At 44.7% G+C, this 13301-nt stretch overlaps 1 protein-coding gene across 1 annotated transcript in view; it reads right to left on the reverse strand.

Moving 5' to 3' along the window:
- Positions 1 to 13301, reverse strand: part of ADAM19 (ADAM metallopeptidase domain 19) — a 79379-nt gene that overhangs the window by 46978 nt on the left and 19100 nt on the right. The window contains exon 4 of the mRNA XM_035013210.1: positions 1325 to 1403. Coding sequence (XP_034869101.1) covers positions 1325 to 1403 — 79 coding nt within the window. The remainder of the gene's footprint in view (positions 1 to 1324; positions 1404 to 13301) is intronic.

Consider the following 13301-nt stretch of genomic DNA (forward strand, 5'->3'; position numbering starts at 1 on the left):
CATCCACCTCCCAGTTGTGACAGTCAAAACTGTCTACAGACACTGTCAAGTGTCCCCTCCTTTGCTGACTGAAATGGTCAAACAAGTACAATATTTTAGGGTAACTGCAGCTGATTAAAATTGATATATCATGAAACATATTTTCTTTGCATTATAGTAGTTACCCACACGTTAACAAAAGTTTAAGTAGAAGAAATGACTTAAGCAAAATCACTCCTAGCTGAGGACCAATGTTCTGGTCCCACCAAAGCTAACAGGTCCCCCAGTAGGAAAAGTCAGCAAACCATGAAATGGGTACAATTCACTACCTTAAATGCCCACCAGTGGGGTGTGGTGAAGCACACTAAAATGCATCCATCTGACAAACCATTTGAAAGACCGTTTTTGTTTTTTTTTTAAGATTTTATTTATTTGAGAGAGAGAGTGTGTTCGCAAGCAGGAGGAGGGGGAGGGACAAGCAGACTCCAAGCTGAGTGCAGAGCCGGATGCAGGGCTTGATCTCACGACCCTGAGATCACGACCTGAGCTGAAATCAAGAGTTGGATGCTTAACCAGCTGAGCCACCCAGGGGCCCCTGAAAGACCATTTTTTAAATGACAAGTCTTTGTGCCAATATCTAAAATCAAAAACACCTTTGAGGGAAAAAATATCCAATATGAAGACGGCTGCAAAACAAGAAAATCCGTATAACCTAAAATCACATTAAAAAGGCAGACTACAAAACCTTATACATCTATATGGAAAAGGATCAATTAAACATCTTAATTAAGCGAAATGGCAGGATTACCAGTAATTCATTTTTTTCACTTAAACTTTTAATAATACGTGGGTGATTGGGCGCCTGGGTGGCTCAGATGGTTAAGCGTCTGCCTTCGGCTCAGGTCATGATCCTGGAGTCCCGGAATCGAGTCCCGCATCGGGCTCCCTGCTCGGCAGGGGGTCTGCTTCTCTCTCTGACCCTCCTCCCTCTCATGCTCTCTGTCTCTCATTCTCTCTCTCTCAAATAAATAAATAAAATCTTAAAAAAAAAAAAATTCTAAAAAAAAATAATACGTGGGTGATTAATATCCAACAAAGAAAATGGATGCTTCGTAATGACTTATGCCAATTTTAATCAGCTGCAATCACCTAAAATATTGTTTGTCTGACCATTTTAGCCAGCAGAGGAGAGGGTACCCTTATGAAACAACAAATTCATACCCTTGTCTTGGGTCAGGGCAAACAATCCCTTCAGAGGGGGGACTATCTCCACCATATATGTCCTCACTCCCCAGAGGTGGGACCAGGATAGGCTCCCTGTAGATCTCTGTTGACCAGGACTCACCTCAGATTTCAGCGTGGTGGCTTGAGGGTTGCCACTTGGAGTATAGTGGGTTTCCGTGTAGGCGGGAGCAAAAAGGTGCCTGCAAAGAATAAACAGGCATTTGTCTCTTTAGGTGATGGCCTCCACCCTCCTGGAAACAGTAGCCAGTCATTCTAAATGACCCCGGAAGAACCACCCAAGCATCTCCATGCAGAAGAAAATAAGCCGCCATAAGGGCCTAAGGAACAAAAAGAAAACTGGGAGGAAGTTGATTAATTCTGTATTCAGGGGGTTCATCGCTTTGTTTGGACACAACCAGGTGAAGTAGACAAAACTAAAGCAGTGGTTGCAACTTTTTCTGGGTCCTAGGAATATACACATACAAACACATACTCAGAATTTCCCAAGGTCTGTGGACTCTATTTCATACCTACATTGATAATGTTAGCACTGCATCCACCAACTTTCAGTATCAGCACGCCAGTTTTTCTTTAAGGGAAACCCTCTTTCCTGTTGCACGTTTTGGTGAGATTGTCAATCAAGGTGTCCCACCTGGCCGTGGCCAAGGGTGGCCCATGATCCAAGCTAAGCCAATGGAGTGATGTTGCAAAAATGGAACAGATGGGAGCAATTCATCTCTTCCTTTGTTCTTGCTGCGTGGATTCCTGGCATGGCCTTTGCCTGCCTTTTCTGAGACCTAGTGGTTCAGATGTCCTGAGACCTGGTAGTTCTATGTGTTACCCTTACAAGAAATTCTTTTTTTCTTTTCTTTTCTAAAATTGGACATTGGTTTCTCTCTTGCCACAGACCCCTTGAGGCTGAGGCTAAGAATCCCTCACCAAAGGCAAGGCAACACCAAACAAGGTTCCTAGAATGTCTCTAAAAGTTAAAAGAAAAATAAAAGAGCCAAATGGATGTTTCAACTAGCTCGACCACATTAAAAGCAAAATGCATCTATAGAAAGTTGAAGTCCTGGGGCAAAAAGATGTCTAAGGTTCCTAAGAGAAGAGAAATTGGGAATCTAACAAAAAAAGAATTAAGTGGAAATGCATGAAAAGGGCTTAACACCAGGCCTGGCATCACAGAGTGAACTCAGTAAAGGTCAGCAATCATCATCATTGCTTTCCTCAGGGATTATGATGGAAGAACCCAGAAAAACAGATGGAATCTACCTATTTTCCCCTAACTCTCCCCAGCCATTAATGCTCCAGTTGATCACTTGAGAGAGGTGAAAAAGCAATTAGCTCATCCCTGCAGCCCCATTTCCTGGGTCTGCTTTCACAGACAACATTATGGACAGCTAGTCATGAGTTCAGAGTTCAATGGTCTATCCCAGTGCCAGTGGGAGATCTGAATTTTCCCACAGGAAATGCACTCCTGGCAAATACATTCTTAACCTCTTTTTGAGTCTTGGGGTGGGGGGAATCATTCATTCAGTGACATTAAGATGCTCCAAAGAGAACATTCCAGATTGAACCTCAGAGGTGTCCACATTCTTGTCAGTCCCTGGCCATGTCTTCAAAAGGGTAAGCATCTTCCTGTAGCTTCTTATTCTGAGGATCTCATCATAGGACTCTCAGAGCCTCAGGGTTAAAAGGGACTTTTGTAATCAATTAGCCAAACTCACTAGACTGTGGGCTCCCCAAGAACAAGGGCACAGGTGCTCTGTTCAAGACTTCTCCTGTCCTCCCAGCACCTCCCAGGCAGGCAATACATGTTTATTCTGTGAATAAGTGGATGGATGAATGGGTGAACCTTCTACCTTGTGTAGGAATCTGCCAGACGGCCATTCAGTATAGGACATCTCCAGTGACACAGAGCTCATGAGACCACCCACTCCATTTTGGAACACATTTAGTGGTTAGAAAAAGTTCTTACATTGAACCTCTTTGTAACTGGCACCCACTGGCCTCATTCTGTCTTGTGAATCCACATGGAACAATCTGCTTCCTTTTCTACCTAACTGCCATTCCAGGACCAGCAGCAGCACCTAGGAATTAGTTAAAAATGAGATCGTTGGGCCCCACCCAGAAGTACTGGGGCAGACAGAAACTCAACCATCCATTGTAAGAACTCTCTAAGTGATTTTGATTCAGTACCACCACCCAAACCACAAGTTAGTGAGTTACTTTTAAGACAGGCAGCACACCTCAGAGATGTCAAAGTGTCTCACTCCCCATCACCTTCCTGCCTCTACCACATCCTGGATCATTCTCAACTTGAAAAACCCAGAAAAGTTCCATCAAAACAGTTCACACATATTTATGTGTTAAGCCATTTAACACACCTATGTACAACACACCTCTGAGGTAGGTCCTAATCCTTTCCCCATTGAGGAACTGAGGACAATGGGAACTCAGACATTTAACCTGTCCAAGTTCTCCTGGCACAATGTCGGGGCCAGGTTTCAGACCCCAGTCTGTTGGCCCTGACCATATTTCTTAAGCACTCTGCTGTTCTGTTTTCTTAAAAAGTGGAAGCTTCACTTCCAGGAACCAGTAGTCCAAACCACAATTTGTTGGTAATGATAGTAGCCTTGAGGACATACAGGATGTCTCAAAAATGTCATGAGCTATTAGATGTGCACATACGCAGAGAAAAATATGGGTAAGCAAAGCACGTGGCAGGAGAAAGAGGATGAATACATAAGAACTTCAGGGTGAGTTTTTTGAAATAACAACCCTTTCCCCAAATGGGGTTGCAGACGTTGGCCAGGAAGGTCCTTCTTTCCAGAAGCAAAAGGAAGGGTCGTGTTTCATCACCACCACCCATGCAATTTTACCGAGAGACAAAACACCACTTTCAAATCCTCCCCACTGCCCAAGCCAGGCCCACCCATGCCTATGTGTCCATGTGGTACCCTGGCAGTGCTGTCGGGACTTAGAGAGGGGGCCACTGAGCAGCTCAGCTTGGCCCATCTGCCCCTTCTTCAGCCACATCTTGTTCTCATCTCCTCCCTGACAAGGGGCTGGCTCAGCAGATCAGCAGGAAGCCATCTCTCACCACTGGAGTGTATTAGGATTTTCAGGAAACAAGTTGTGAGTGATGTGCCTCCAGGAAGGGAGAAGGACTGTCCAAGATTTCCCACCCCACCCCCTCCTTTTTCTGGCTTTGATGGAAAAGCATTTTCTATGAAATGCTCCCCCGCCTCCATGCACACACCCTCCAGGCTCACAAGCCCATAAGGCAGACAGAGACGGTATCCCAATGTTAATAGCAGCCAGCATGGAAATGCTCACTTTGGGCAAAACCGAGGTTGCTCAGACCCCAACGTCCTCCAGCAAAACCTGCATCTTCCGAATCCCACCTGGGAAAAGAAGCTGCCCCCCAAATACTAGACATAAGGTTGCTCTCCAGGGAAAGACAACACAGTTGCCTCGTGGCGGCCCGGGCCCTGGGTGTAGGTGCAGCCGGACCCCAAAAGCACACTGCAGTCTGAAACAGCCCTGACCCCTCTCCCCGAACGTTCAGCACCTTCGAAACCAGAACAATCCGTTTAAGGACTATTTACTATAGAACACATTTCAAATGCCTCTCTAAACTTCAATCTCGAAAACTCCCTCTGCGGGGAGAAGCAGCAGGGCTCAAACAGACATCTTCTCTGAGCTCAACCCTCCTTCCTCTGCTTGAGATAAGCACCCGGTGAAGACAAAGTGATAACAATTTCTAAACCACCTTGAAAAACAACCTATGCAGCCATGCTCAGCACAGGTCAACATTACTTAGCTCATCCCACAGTGGCTATTTTTACGGACACCTCCTTCCTCCAGAGCTTGCTCCATCTAGGTCTTTCAAGAGTATCCTGGCACTTAAACACTGGTGATGCTGGGGGAGGTACAGCCTTGCTGGCCCCTCTCATTTTCCCTGGAGGATCTTCACCCTGCCCACCCGTGCTGATGATAATGCAAAGCCTCTGTCATTTCTTGCTCATACTCTTAATGCCGTCATCATGGGACTTAGCCCAGTAACTGCACAACACCCGGAAACACTGTGAAAAAATATAAAATCCCAGGCCCCATCCCAGCCCCACTGAGAATTATATTCTCTAGAGAAGGACTAAGAAATCTGTATTTTTAATAGTTTTTCCAGGTGATACATTTTCAGGCCCTGAGAATTCTCCTACTCCACTGGATCAATGTTAACATCTTAAATTCTTTTTCTCATTTCTAGGCTCTTAATCACTCTTCCAAACCTGAAGATGATACCAGCACAGCACAGAGGGAAAGTCTAGGCTCAGAAAGCTTTGGTTTGAGTACCAGCTGCACTACTCTCTAGATGACTGTCCTTTGAAACCCTAGAAACGAGGCAAAAGGTGACCACGGTTGCTTTCAATTTCATGGAGCTGGTAGGCTTGAGAGATCAGGCTAAGGGTCTTTGGACTCTGGGGGAGCGGGGGGAGGTGTAGCTTTGAGAGACTACAATGAATTAAGGCAGCTCTCGTACAACCCTGTAAAAGACACGTTAATTTGTAAAACGCTAATGAGGTACGAGAGATGCAAATGATTTCTATCCAGTAGAAAAGGTAACTCCAAAGGTTATGGTTTCATTTCCCCTAAAATGATATTAACCACTTTTATATCGAACTTAGTGATCTTATCTCAACATTCATTTTTTCATTATTTAAAAAATACATGCATATGTTTTCCTTATCCAACTTTTAAACCAGTTTTATCATCTTCCTGGCTCCATGAAATGAGATAAATCAAATTTTGACAAATGCTCACTAGTATTTTAACTGCCAGTAACGATTTCTTTTCACTTGGGCCACCTACAACACCTCCGTGTCCTTGACCAAAAATAGCAGAGTAATGATTACTATCTCACAGCATCATTTAAAAAAGGATCAAATGAGAAAATGACATTCGAACACTAGCTCTGACACTTTCAGTTCTGGGGAGCTTGGGCAAGTCAGTTAACGTCTCTGTGCCTGTTTTCTCATCTATAAAATGGGAAGAATTTTAGAATCTACTACACAGGGTTGCTGTCAAAAGCCCATGAAATTTTGTCAAGTAAAATCAACAAATATGAAAGAACTCTTTGTAAAGTATAAAGTATTTGTGCTCTACAAATCATTGTTATCATTTTCTCCAGGAATAGCTAGGTGCACATGTGGTAAAATCTTGATAATTGGTAAATCCAGAAAATGGGTATCTGAGGGTTCATAATACTAGTCTCTCTCTTTATGGGTCTTAATTTTTTTTTAAGTAGGCTCCACATCAACACAGGGCTTGAACTCATGATCCTGAGATCAAGTCCTGAACTGAGATCAAGAGTCAGATGCTCAACCAACTGAGCCACCAAGGCGCCCCTGGGTATTAGTATTTTTTAACTAGCTAGGGGACATTATGCCAATCACAAGCTATTTGACTTTAGTCCCCCTTTCTATCAAGTGAAAATAGTCCAGGACAGGGAGGCACTGGAAGGGTTTTTGAAAAGCCGGGAGTGCTGTTCTAATGTAGTGGCCGATGTTTGCCCATATTTGGGACAAAATAACAAATTCAGTAAGTATTGTTTTGTTTTCTTTTGTTTTCGAAGAAGGAGAAAGTAAAGGGGAGAAGGGACAGCTGTTTCAGAACCAAGATTTCCAAACCACTGCTCATTCCACCTTTGACTCCAGAGGAATGGAAAGAAACCAACATGCCAAAGGCATGGCCCTAAAGCCAAATAAGGATTGACGAGTCCAGGGGCCCACAGACAAAGGCATTCCCTTTTGAGGAAACAGAAAGGCCAAGGAAAGAGGAACTTTAAGCGTCGGTCCTAATCTAAAGAGTGGGGATCTCCTCCTATCCCAAGGACTTCCTTGAACAAGTCTCATTCCTACCTGAGGACCAGCCCCAGAAGCAACACTTTGAGGCAAGATGGTATCACCCATAATCCTGGCAAAAGGCCAAAGCTACATGGCATGTTTTCTTTAACCTTTTATTAAGGAGGTTTCCAAACAATGCATTAAATCAACACTCCTTTTCACCAACTGCTTCCCATTACATCTTCTCCCAGTCCGCACAAGACCTGGCATCCTTCCGACCAGCTCCTGGTCCTATGTTTTGCTTTTATATACCAGAGGATGTTTAGACGAGTACTGTTTACTCCTTTGGCCAACAGGGTCTTTATTTAATCCTCTTCATGCCTCCCTCCTGGCTAACTCCACAAAAATGAGTAACCTCTCTGTGCAAACAGGGCTGATTTCTTGGGATCAGGGAGCTTAACTGTCAGGAACCTGAGGTAAGGGACCTCAAAATGGCTCACCCAAGAATTCACAGATTTGTTCTGCAGTGTCCTGAAAAGCCCATTATGAGTATTTATTGGACAGTTAAAAGAAGAAAAAGAAGGAGGAGGAGGAGGAGGAGAAGAACAACAACAACCACCGCCATTAAAGGAAATGGGATACTATCTCTATTTCTTAGAAAAATTTTAAAAATGAAAACATTGATAGCAGCCTCTCTGACAACCAAATTTTTTTAAAGATTTTATTTATCTATTTGCCAGAGAGAGAGAGAGAGCAAGCACAAATAGGGGAAGCGGCAGACAGAGGGAGAAGCAGGCTCCCAGGAAGCCTGATGTGGAACTCGATCCCAGGACCCGGGGATCATGACCTGAGCTTAACCCACTGAGCCACCCAGGCATCCCTAACAACCAAATTTTGATAAATAACCATCGTGCCTATTTAACAGATCAACCTGAAGGAAGGGCCAAATCAAGAGGTAACAGGCATGTTGTAGGGATATACTCTGTGAAGAAGACAAGGAGGGAAGTGAAGAAGAGGAACCTCCAAGATCACCAGGCCTCTGAGAATACGCTAGGAGAGAGGGCAATAGGTGGACCAACCTATGAAAAAATGCAAACAAACAAAAGCCGGTGGGCGAAGACCACAAACCAACCTGCCCTAAATGTGAGTGCTTGATCCCTTTTAGAGCCTGATTAAATATCCCAGTAACTTTGAAAAATCTTACCCCATGTTTCCTAGCCTCCTAATGCCCAAATCACAGCTCTGGCCCCATCTAGAAGGTCAGATGTGGGAAAGCCCTCTTCGATCGTAGTGGAGAACTATCATCCCAGCCTCCAGCATCCCTGCCACCTTCTTGGCAGAAGATTGCCCCAATTTGCCTTGAGACCAGTGTTCTCCTCTCACTGAGTACTGCTGCAGGAGCCTGGAGTCAGTAGTGACACGCCAAGACGATCTTATTTCACCGCATTCCACGGTAGGTGACGTCTGGTGAAAATGGCTGGAGCAGAGTCACCCCAGCGGTGGCACCTGAAGAGGCTGCCTATGAATTCCTAGACCCTGTCCTTTTTGAGCCCTACTTCTTCAGCTTTTTTTCCGACATTCTATTTGTTGTCCCATATCGTTTCCATAAAGTATTTGGGGGGGGGGGGCAAAATCAGTATATAAATTGCAGAGTTGACTGCAACAAAAGCATCTTTATATGCCACCCTCTCTTTCCAATACTTCCCCTCAATCCACTTTTATAGAAGAATTTGAAAAAGAGCAAAAGCAACTTACCCAACATCACACAGTTATATTTTGCTTCTAAACCCATCAATCTAAATAAACAAAAGTAAGCTAAATGTCAGTGGTAGATAATCCAAGAGTTAGGCCATCCAGACACTCCCAGAAGGCAGAGAGGAAGGATGTTTGTGTAATCTAGGCAATAATTGCTTATTAAGCAGCAGCATCAATACAAACTGTGGGGCATATGGGAAGACCTCAGGAAGACCAAATTCCTCCTGGCTTGAATTCATCACGTATTTGCTCTGGGTCATCGGCCAATCTGCAGTACCTCTTCTGAGCCTCAGGCTCTGCATCTGTAAACCCATTTACTCATTCCACGAATATTGCCTGAGGCCAGTGGTGTGCCAGGCACTGTGCTAAGATGCTAGGGGATGTGAGTGAAGCAAGCGTGGTTTTTCCGCCCTCCACCCAGCACCTGCATCTCCCGTCATGAAGATCAGGGGAGGCTAAAGGATGGCAGAATATGCCACCCCCAAATACGCGCCACTTTAGCCTAAAGATTATTTTGCACTGAAGGCAACTGAGAAGAAGCAGATACAGAACAAAACAAAACAAAAACAAAAAACAAACAAAACAAACAAAAACAAAACCTCTCTGCCCTCCCCCTATTTGCCTAAAAGTAGGCCAAAACTTTCAAAGGCTTCCCTCCTCCCCTCTCTACCAGGAAGGACAAAAGTTAACCACTGGAGACAACTTCAGGCCCTATCCGCCCAGAGAAGGCACCAGAAGAATCTACGCAACTTTTACTGACTAGCGTTTGTCTCGCGTGAGTTTCCCATATGTTTACCTCTCCACAGTTTACCATCTTTGGAAGCCTAACTGCTTTCCTCTGTCCTGTCATTTCTCTACAGATGTATTGTTCTTTGGGAAAGATACTACATAAGCCTGAATTCTAACTCTTTGAGTTACTACTAACTTTTCCCTGAGTATCTCTTATGTACACATGCTAATAAACTTCTGTTTGTTTTTCTCTTGTGAATCTGTCTTTTGTTACAGGATTCCCAGCCAAGAACTTAGAAAGGTAGAGGGAAAATGATGTTTCCTTTCCTACAAGGTCAGCTGTGCAAGCACTTGGCAAACACAAACAGGCCACACAGAAGGTGCGTATGACCATCTGGTCCCTGGAGGCCAAGTCACTGTTAAACAGCCCATCTTCCTTCCTTCCTGGAATTGCTGCAAACCAGTTAGGTAACCAACCCCCAACATGCTGCCGACACAGCTATAGAGGAAGGGTGCTTGTGCATCAGTGTTTATGTGTGTGTGTGTCCATGTGCTTAAGTGTGTGTGTGCTGAGGACAGAGAGGAAGAGTGGAGTAAAGGAATAGGAACTAAGGGTCCTTACTCAACATTTCTGATTTCCTTTCCCCAGCCGTATTCCCACCACCACATAACTGAAAGGCTAGTTCAATCTTTGCACTCTTACCCAAGCCCCAAATTTAGCATCAAAAGGTCAAGAGATAAAGTGCTTCTAAAATACAAGGAGCCTGCTATCTTTCCCAACACTTAGATCACCTCTTTCCCTAGCGTTCCAGTCTCCCTACCAAAGGAATCCCTTTCCATGACTTGCCTTTCCTTTCAGGGGAGGAGGGGGGCTTGGAAAAAGGAACCATGCCTGATATAATGCAGCCATTATACCCCTTGGCCCATCTGGACCTCTCTCCAGGGAGACTGATGCAAGAGGAGAAAATGTGGAGGCTGCCAGTTTTCCTCAAATCTGTAACCTCGGGGGAGAAAGAAGGAAAGGGGGCAGTGGGGCACATGGGAGCTATGGAAGGGACTGGAAAAGAGCCATAAGTACAGAAGTCATAAAGACCCCATTTCTCCTTAAAGTGGCTGAGGAAAGCCTGGCCCAGCTCCACCCACTCAATGATATCATTGTTTTCAACAAAAGCGGGTTTGAGAACGCCCAGAGAGGCCCCCAGTGAGGCCTCAGCTGCTAGAACAGGCAGAGGTCTCACCAGTTCCTGGGAGATCAAGTGCTTAGAATTGCAGATAAGGAGGGAAAACTACGTAAAAGCCCAAGTTACAGAGATAACCAGGGTAAGGACAGATATTGCTTCTGCCCGGCCTTCTAGAGTCATGGAAAGAGAACAGGACACTACTTTACACATAGTTTTTATGCGTGGATCCCCACCATGATCCTGCAAGGTTGGTGACTGGGGATTATATCTTCATCTAATGAGAAAACTAAAGATCTGAAAAAAGAAGTGGCTTGTCTGAGGTCCCAGCACAAGCTAAGGACAAACCCAGGGACTGGCAGCCCTGTTCTGCTACCTACTCACGCAGGAAACTCAGATTGGCCCTTGAATCCATCCCCCCACACAGCCCATAGTCAACCTATCTCCCAGTCTCCATGATTCTACCCTGTAAACACCTCTGTAAGGCATCTCCTTCTCTCCATATCAGCTACCTCTTCCCTAAATGCGATCACCATAATTTCTCTCTCAGATTATAATTAAACTTTTGAATGGGTCTTCATTACGTTAGCCCCCTCCAATCTATCCTATGCTTCAGTTGAAGTAATCCTTCTCAAATGCATTTTGGATGCTATTTTATCTGACCTTCAAAATATTCTTCAGTTCCCCATTGCCCTCAAGATAAACAGCTAAACCATTTAAGGAGCCTTTGAGGCCCTTCAAGGATTCACCCATGTCTACCTGGCCAACCTCTTCTCTCACCATTTCCTCCAGCACCCCCTCCCTCTCTGCTCTAACCACAAAGAACCTCTTTACATCTCCCCATGTTACTCTTGCCCTTGGGGCTTTGTTTCTGCTACTTGTGCAGCTTGAATATGTTAACTCTTATCACCCTCCCCCCCCCCCCCCCCACCTACTTCTTCCTTACTTCACTTCCTCCCAGAAGCTGTCCCTTCTCCCCAGTCCAGGGTAGGTTCCCCTTCCCCAGGGCACACAGTGCCCTCTACTTCCTCCACTACAGCCCTACCTCATTCTGTAATAGTTTAATTCCCTATCTCCTCCACTAAACTCTAAGCCCCGTGACAGCAGAGACTGTGTTTTGCTTGCCACTGCTTTCCTGGGAACACCCACGACCTAGCTTAACACCTGCCACATGGTTGGCACTCACAGTATTTGTTAAATGAAGGAAGAGAAGAAAGGAAAGACAAGAAGTTAAGAGTTCCCAATGAGTAGTCCAGAGCTCAAGCCCAGTACAATTGAGACTCTCGTCAGAAAAGCCAATGATTTGGGGTGCCTGGTTGGCTCAGTCGGTAGAGCATGTGATTCTTGATCTCAGGATCATGAGTTCAAGCTCCATGTTGGGTATAGAGCCTACTTTAAAAAATAAATAAATAAAGAGCCAGGGATTCTCTGACCCAATGTCTGCCCCCAGCTGAGCTTGAGCAAGACCTACAACTTGCCCCAGGGTGCCTGCCCAAGGGCCTATTTATTTAGTATTCAAGGTATCAGCTAAAGGTCTGTGTATGGCACTAAGTTCTACACAGAGAAAGAGTAAGCTCATTCTCTTAAAATCAAAATATTTCCTGGGTGAAGTGTAAATGTAGTTTCATTCTCAGGACAAAACCAGTCCAGAAGCTCCAGTATTGACCTCCTCCTCCCTTAGATTTTTCTTGGGATCATCATGTTCCATTGCCCAAGCACAGTTTGGGGAGTGGAAATATCCTCCAACTTCTAGGGAGTATAGGTGAAGAGCCTAGACGCATCCTGGAAGCTAGGGAGAAAACAGAGGTCTTGGAAGTGGGATTTCCACACTTCTCCCAAGTCCAAAAGTATATCCATATATCCATCTGCATTCCACCTACCAAGCTACCAAAACTTCTAAAGAGGCTCTCCCCCAACCCTAAGTTGTGAAGAAGCTGCTTCTGTCTTATGCTCAGCCCCCTGCAGTCCATGGCTCCATGGCTCCATCCACTAGGTATACCTGTATCTACTGGACTCAACTTGAATTTCCTTCAGTGGGGAGGCCTGGGGGAAGAGCTTCTTCTCATCCCATGTGTAAAAAAATACAGCCTAGCTTTAGAGTACACCTCAAGCATCTTTCCTAGAAGTACCCCACCTACCTCCCTGATCACATGGTTTTACCTGAGGGAAGAGAGCCCAACTCAAGTAAAAAATAAGAGACTAAAAAACTGAGCTTCAAGGCACTGAAATCTTTGGGTAGCAAGCTATGGAAGGAAAATAAAGCCCTTCCCTATTCCCTACATAACACCCTTGTGAATGAAAATGATTTGGCTAGTTGGAATACTGAACTCCTAAGAAATTATTAGCAGTATAGCACGGTTCCCCTTGATCCAGACCAAATATGTATATATTAATTTCTCAGTGTGAATTCCTTTCTCATTCTTCCTTTCACCTCTCCTCCCTCCCTCATCCAAAGCTTCTCCTTCTTTGGATGAACCTAGAAGGTAAAATGCTAAGTGAAATAAGTCAAACAGAGAAAGACAAATATCATGTGACTTCATTTAATGTGGAATGTAAAAGCCAAAACAAATGAAAAACAGAAACAGACTCG

Source organism: Mirounga leonina, unplaced genomic scaffold (assembly GCF_011800145.1).
Source record: "Mirounga leonina isolate KUSES-001 unplaced genomic scaffold, KU_Mleo_1.0 Mir_104, whole genome shotgun sequence".
Taxonomy (NCBI): domain Eukaryota; kingdom Metazoa; phylum Chordata; class Mammalia; order Carnivora; family Phocidae; genus Mirounga; species Mirounga leonina.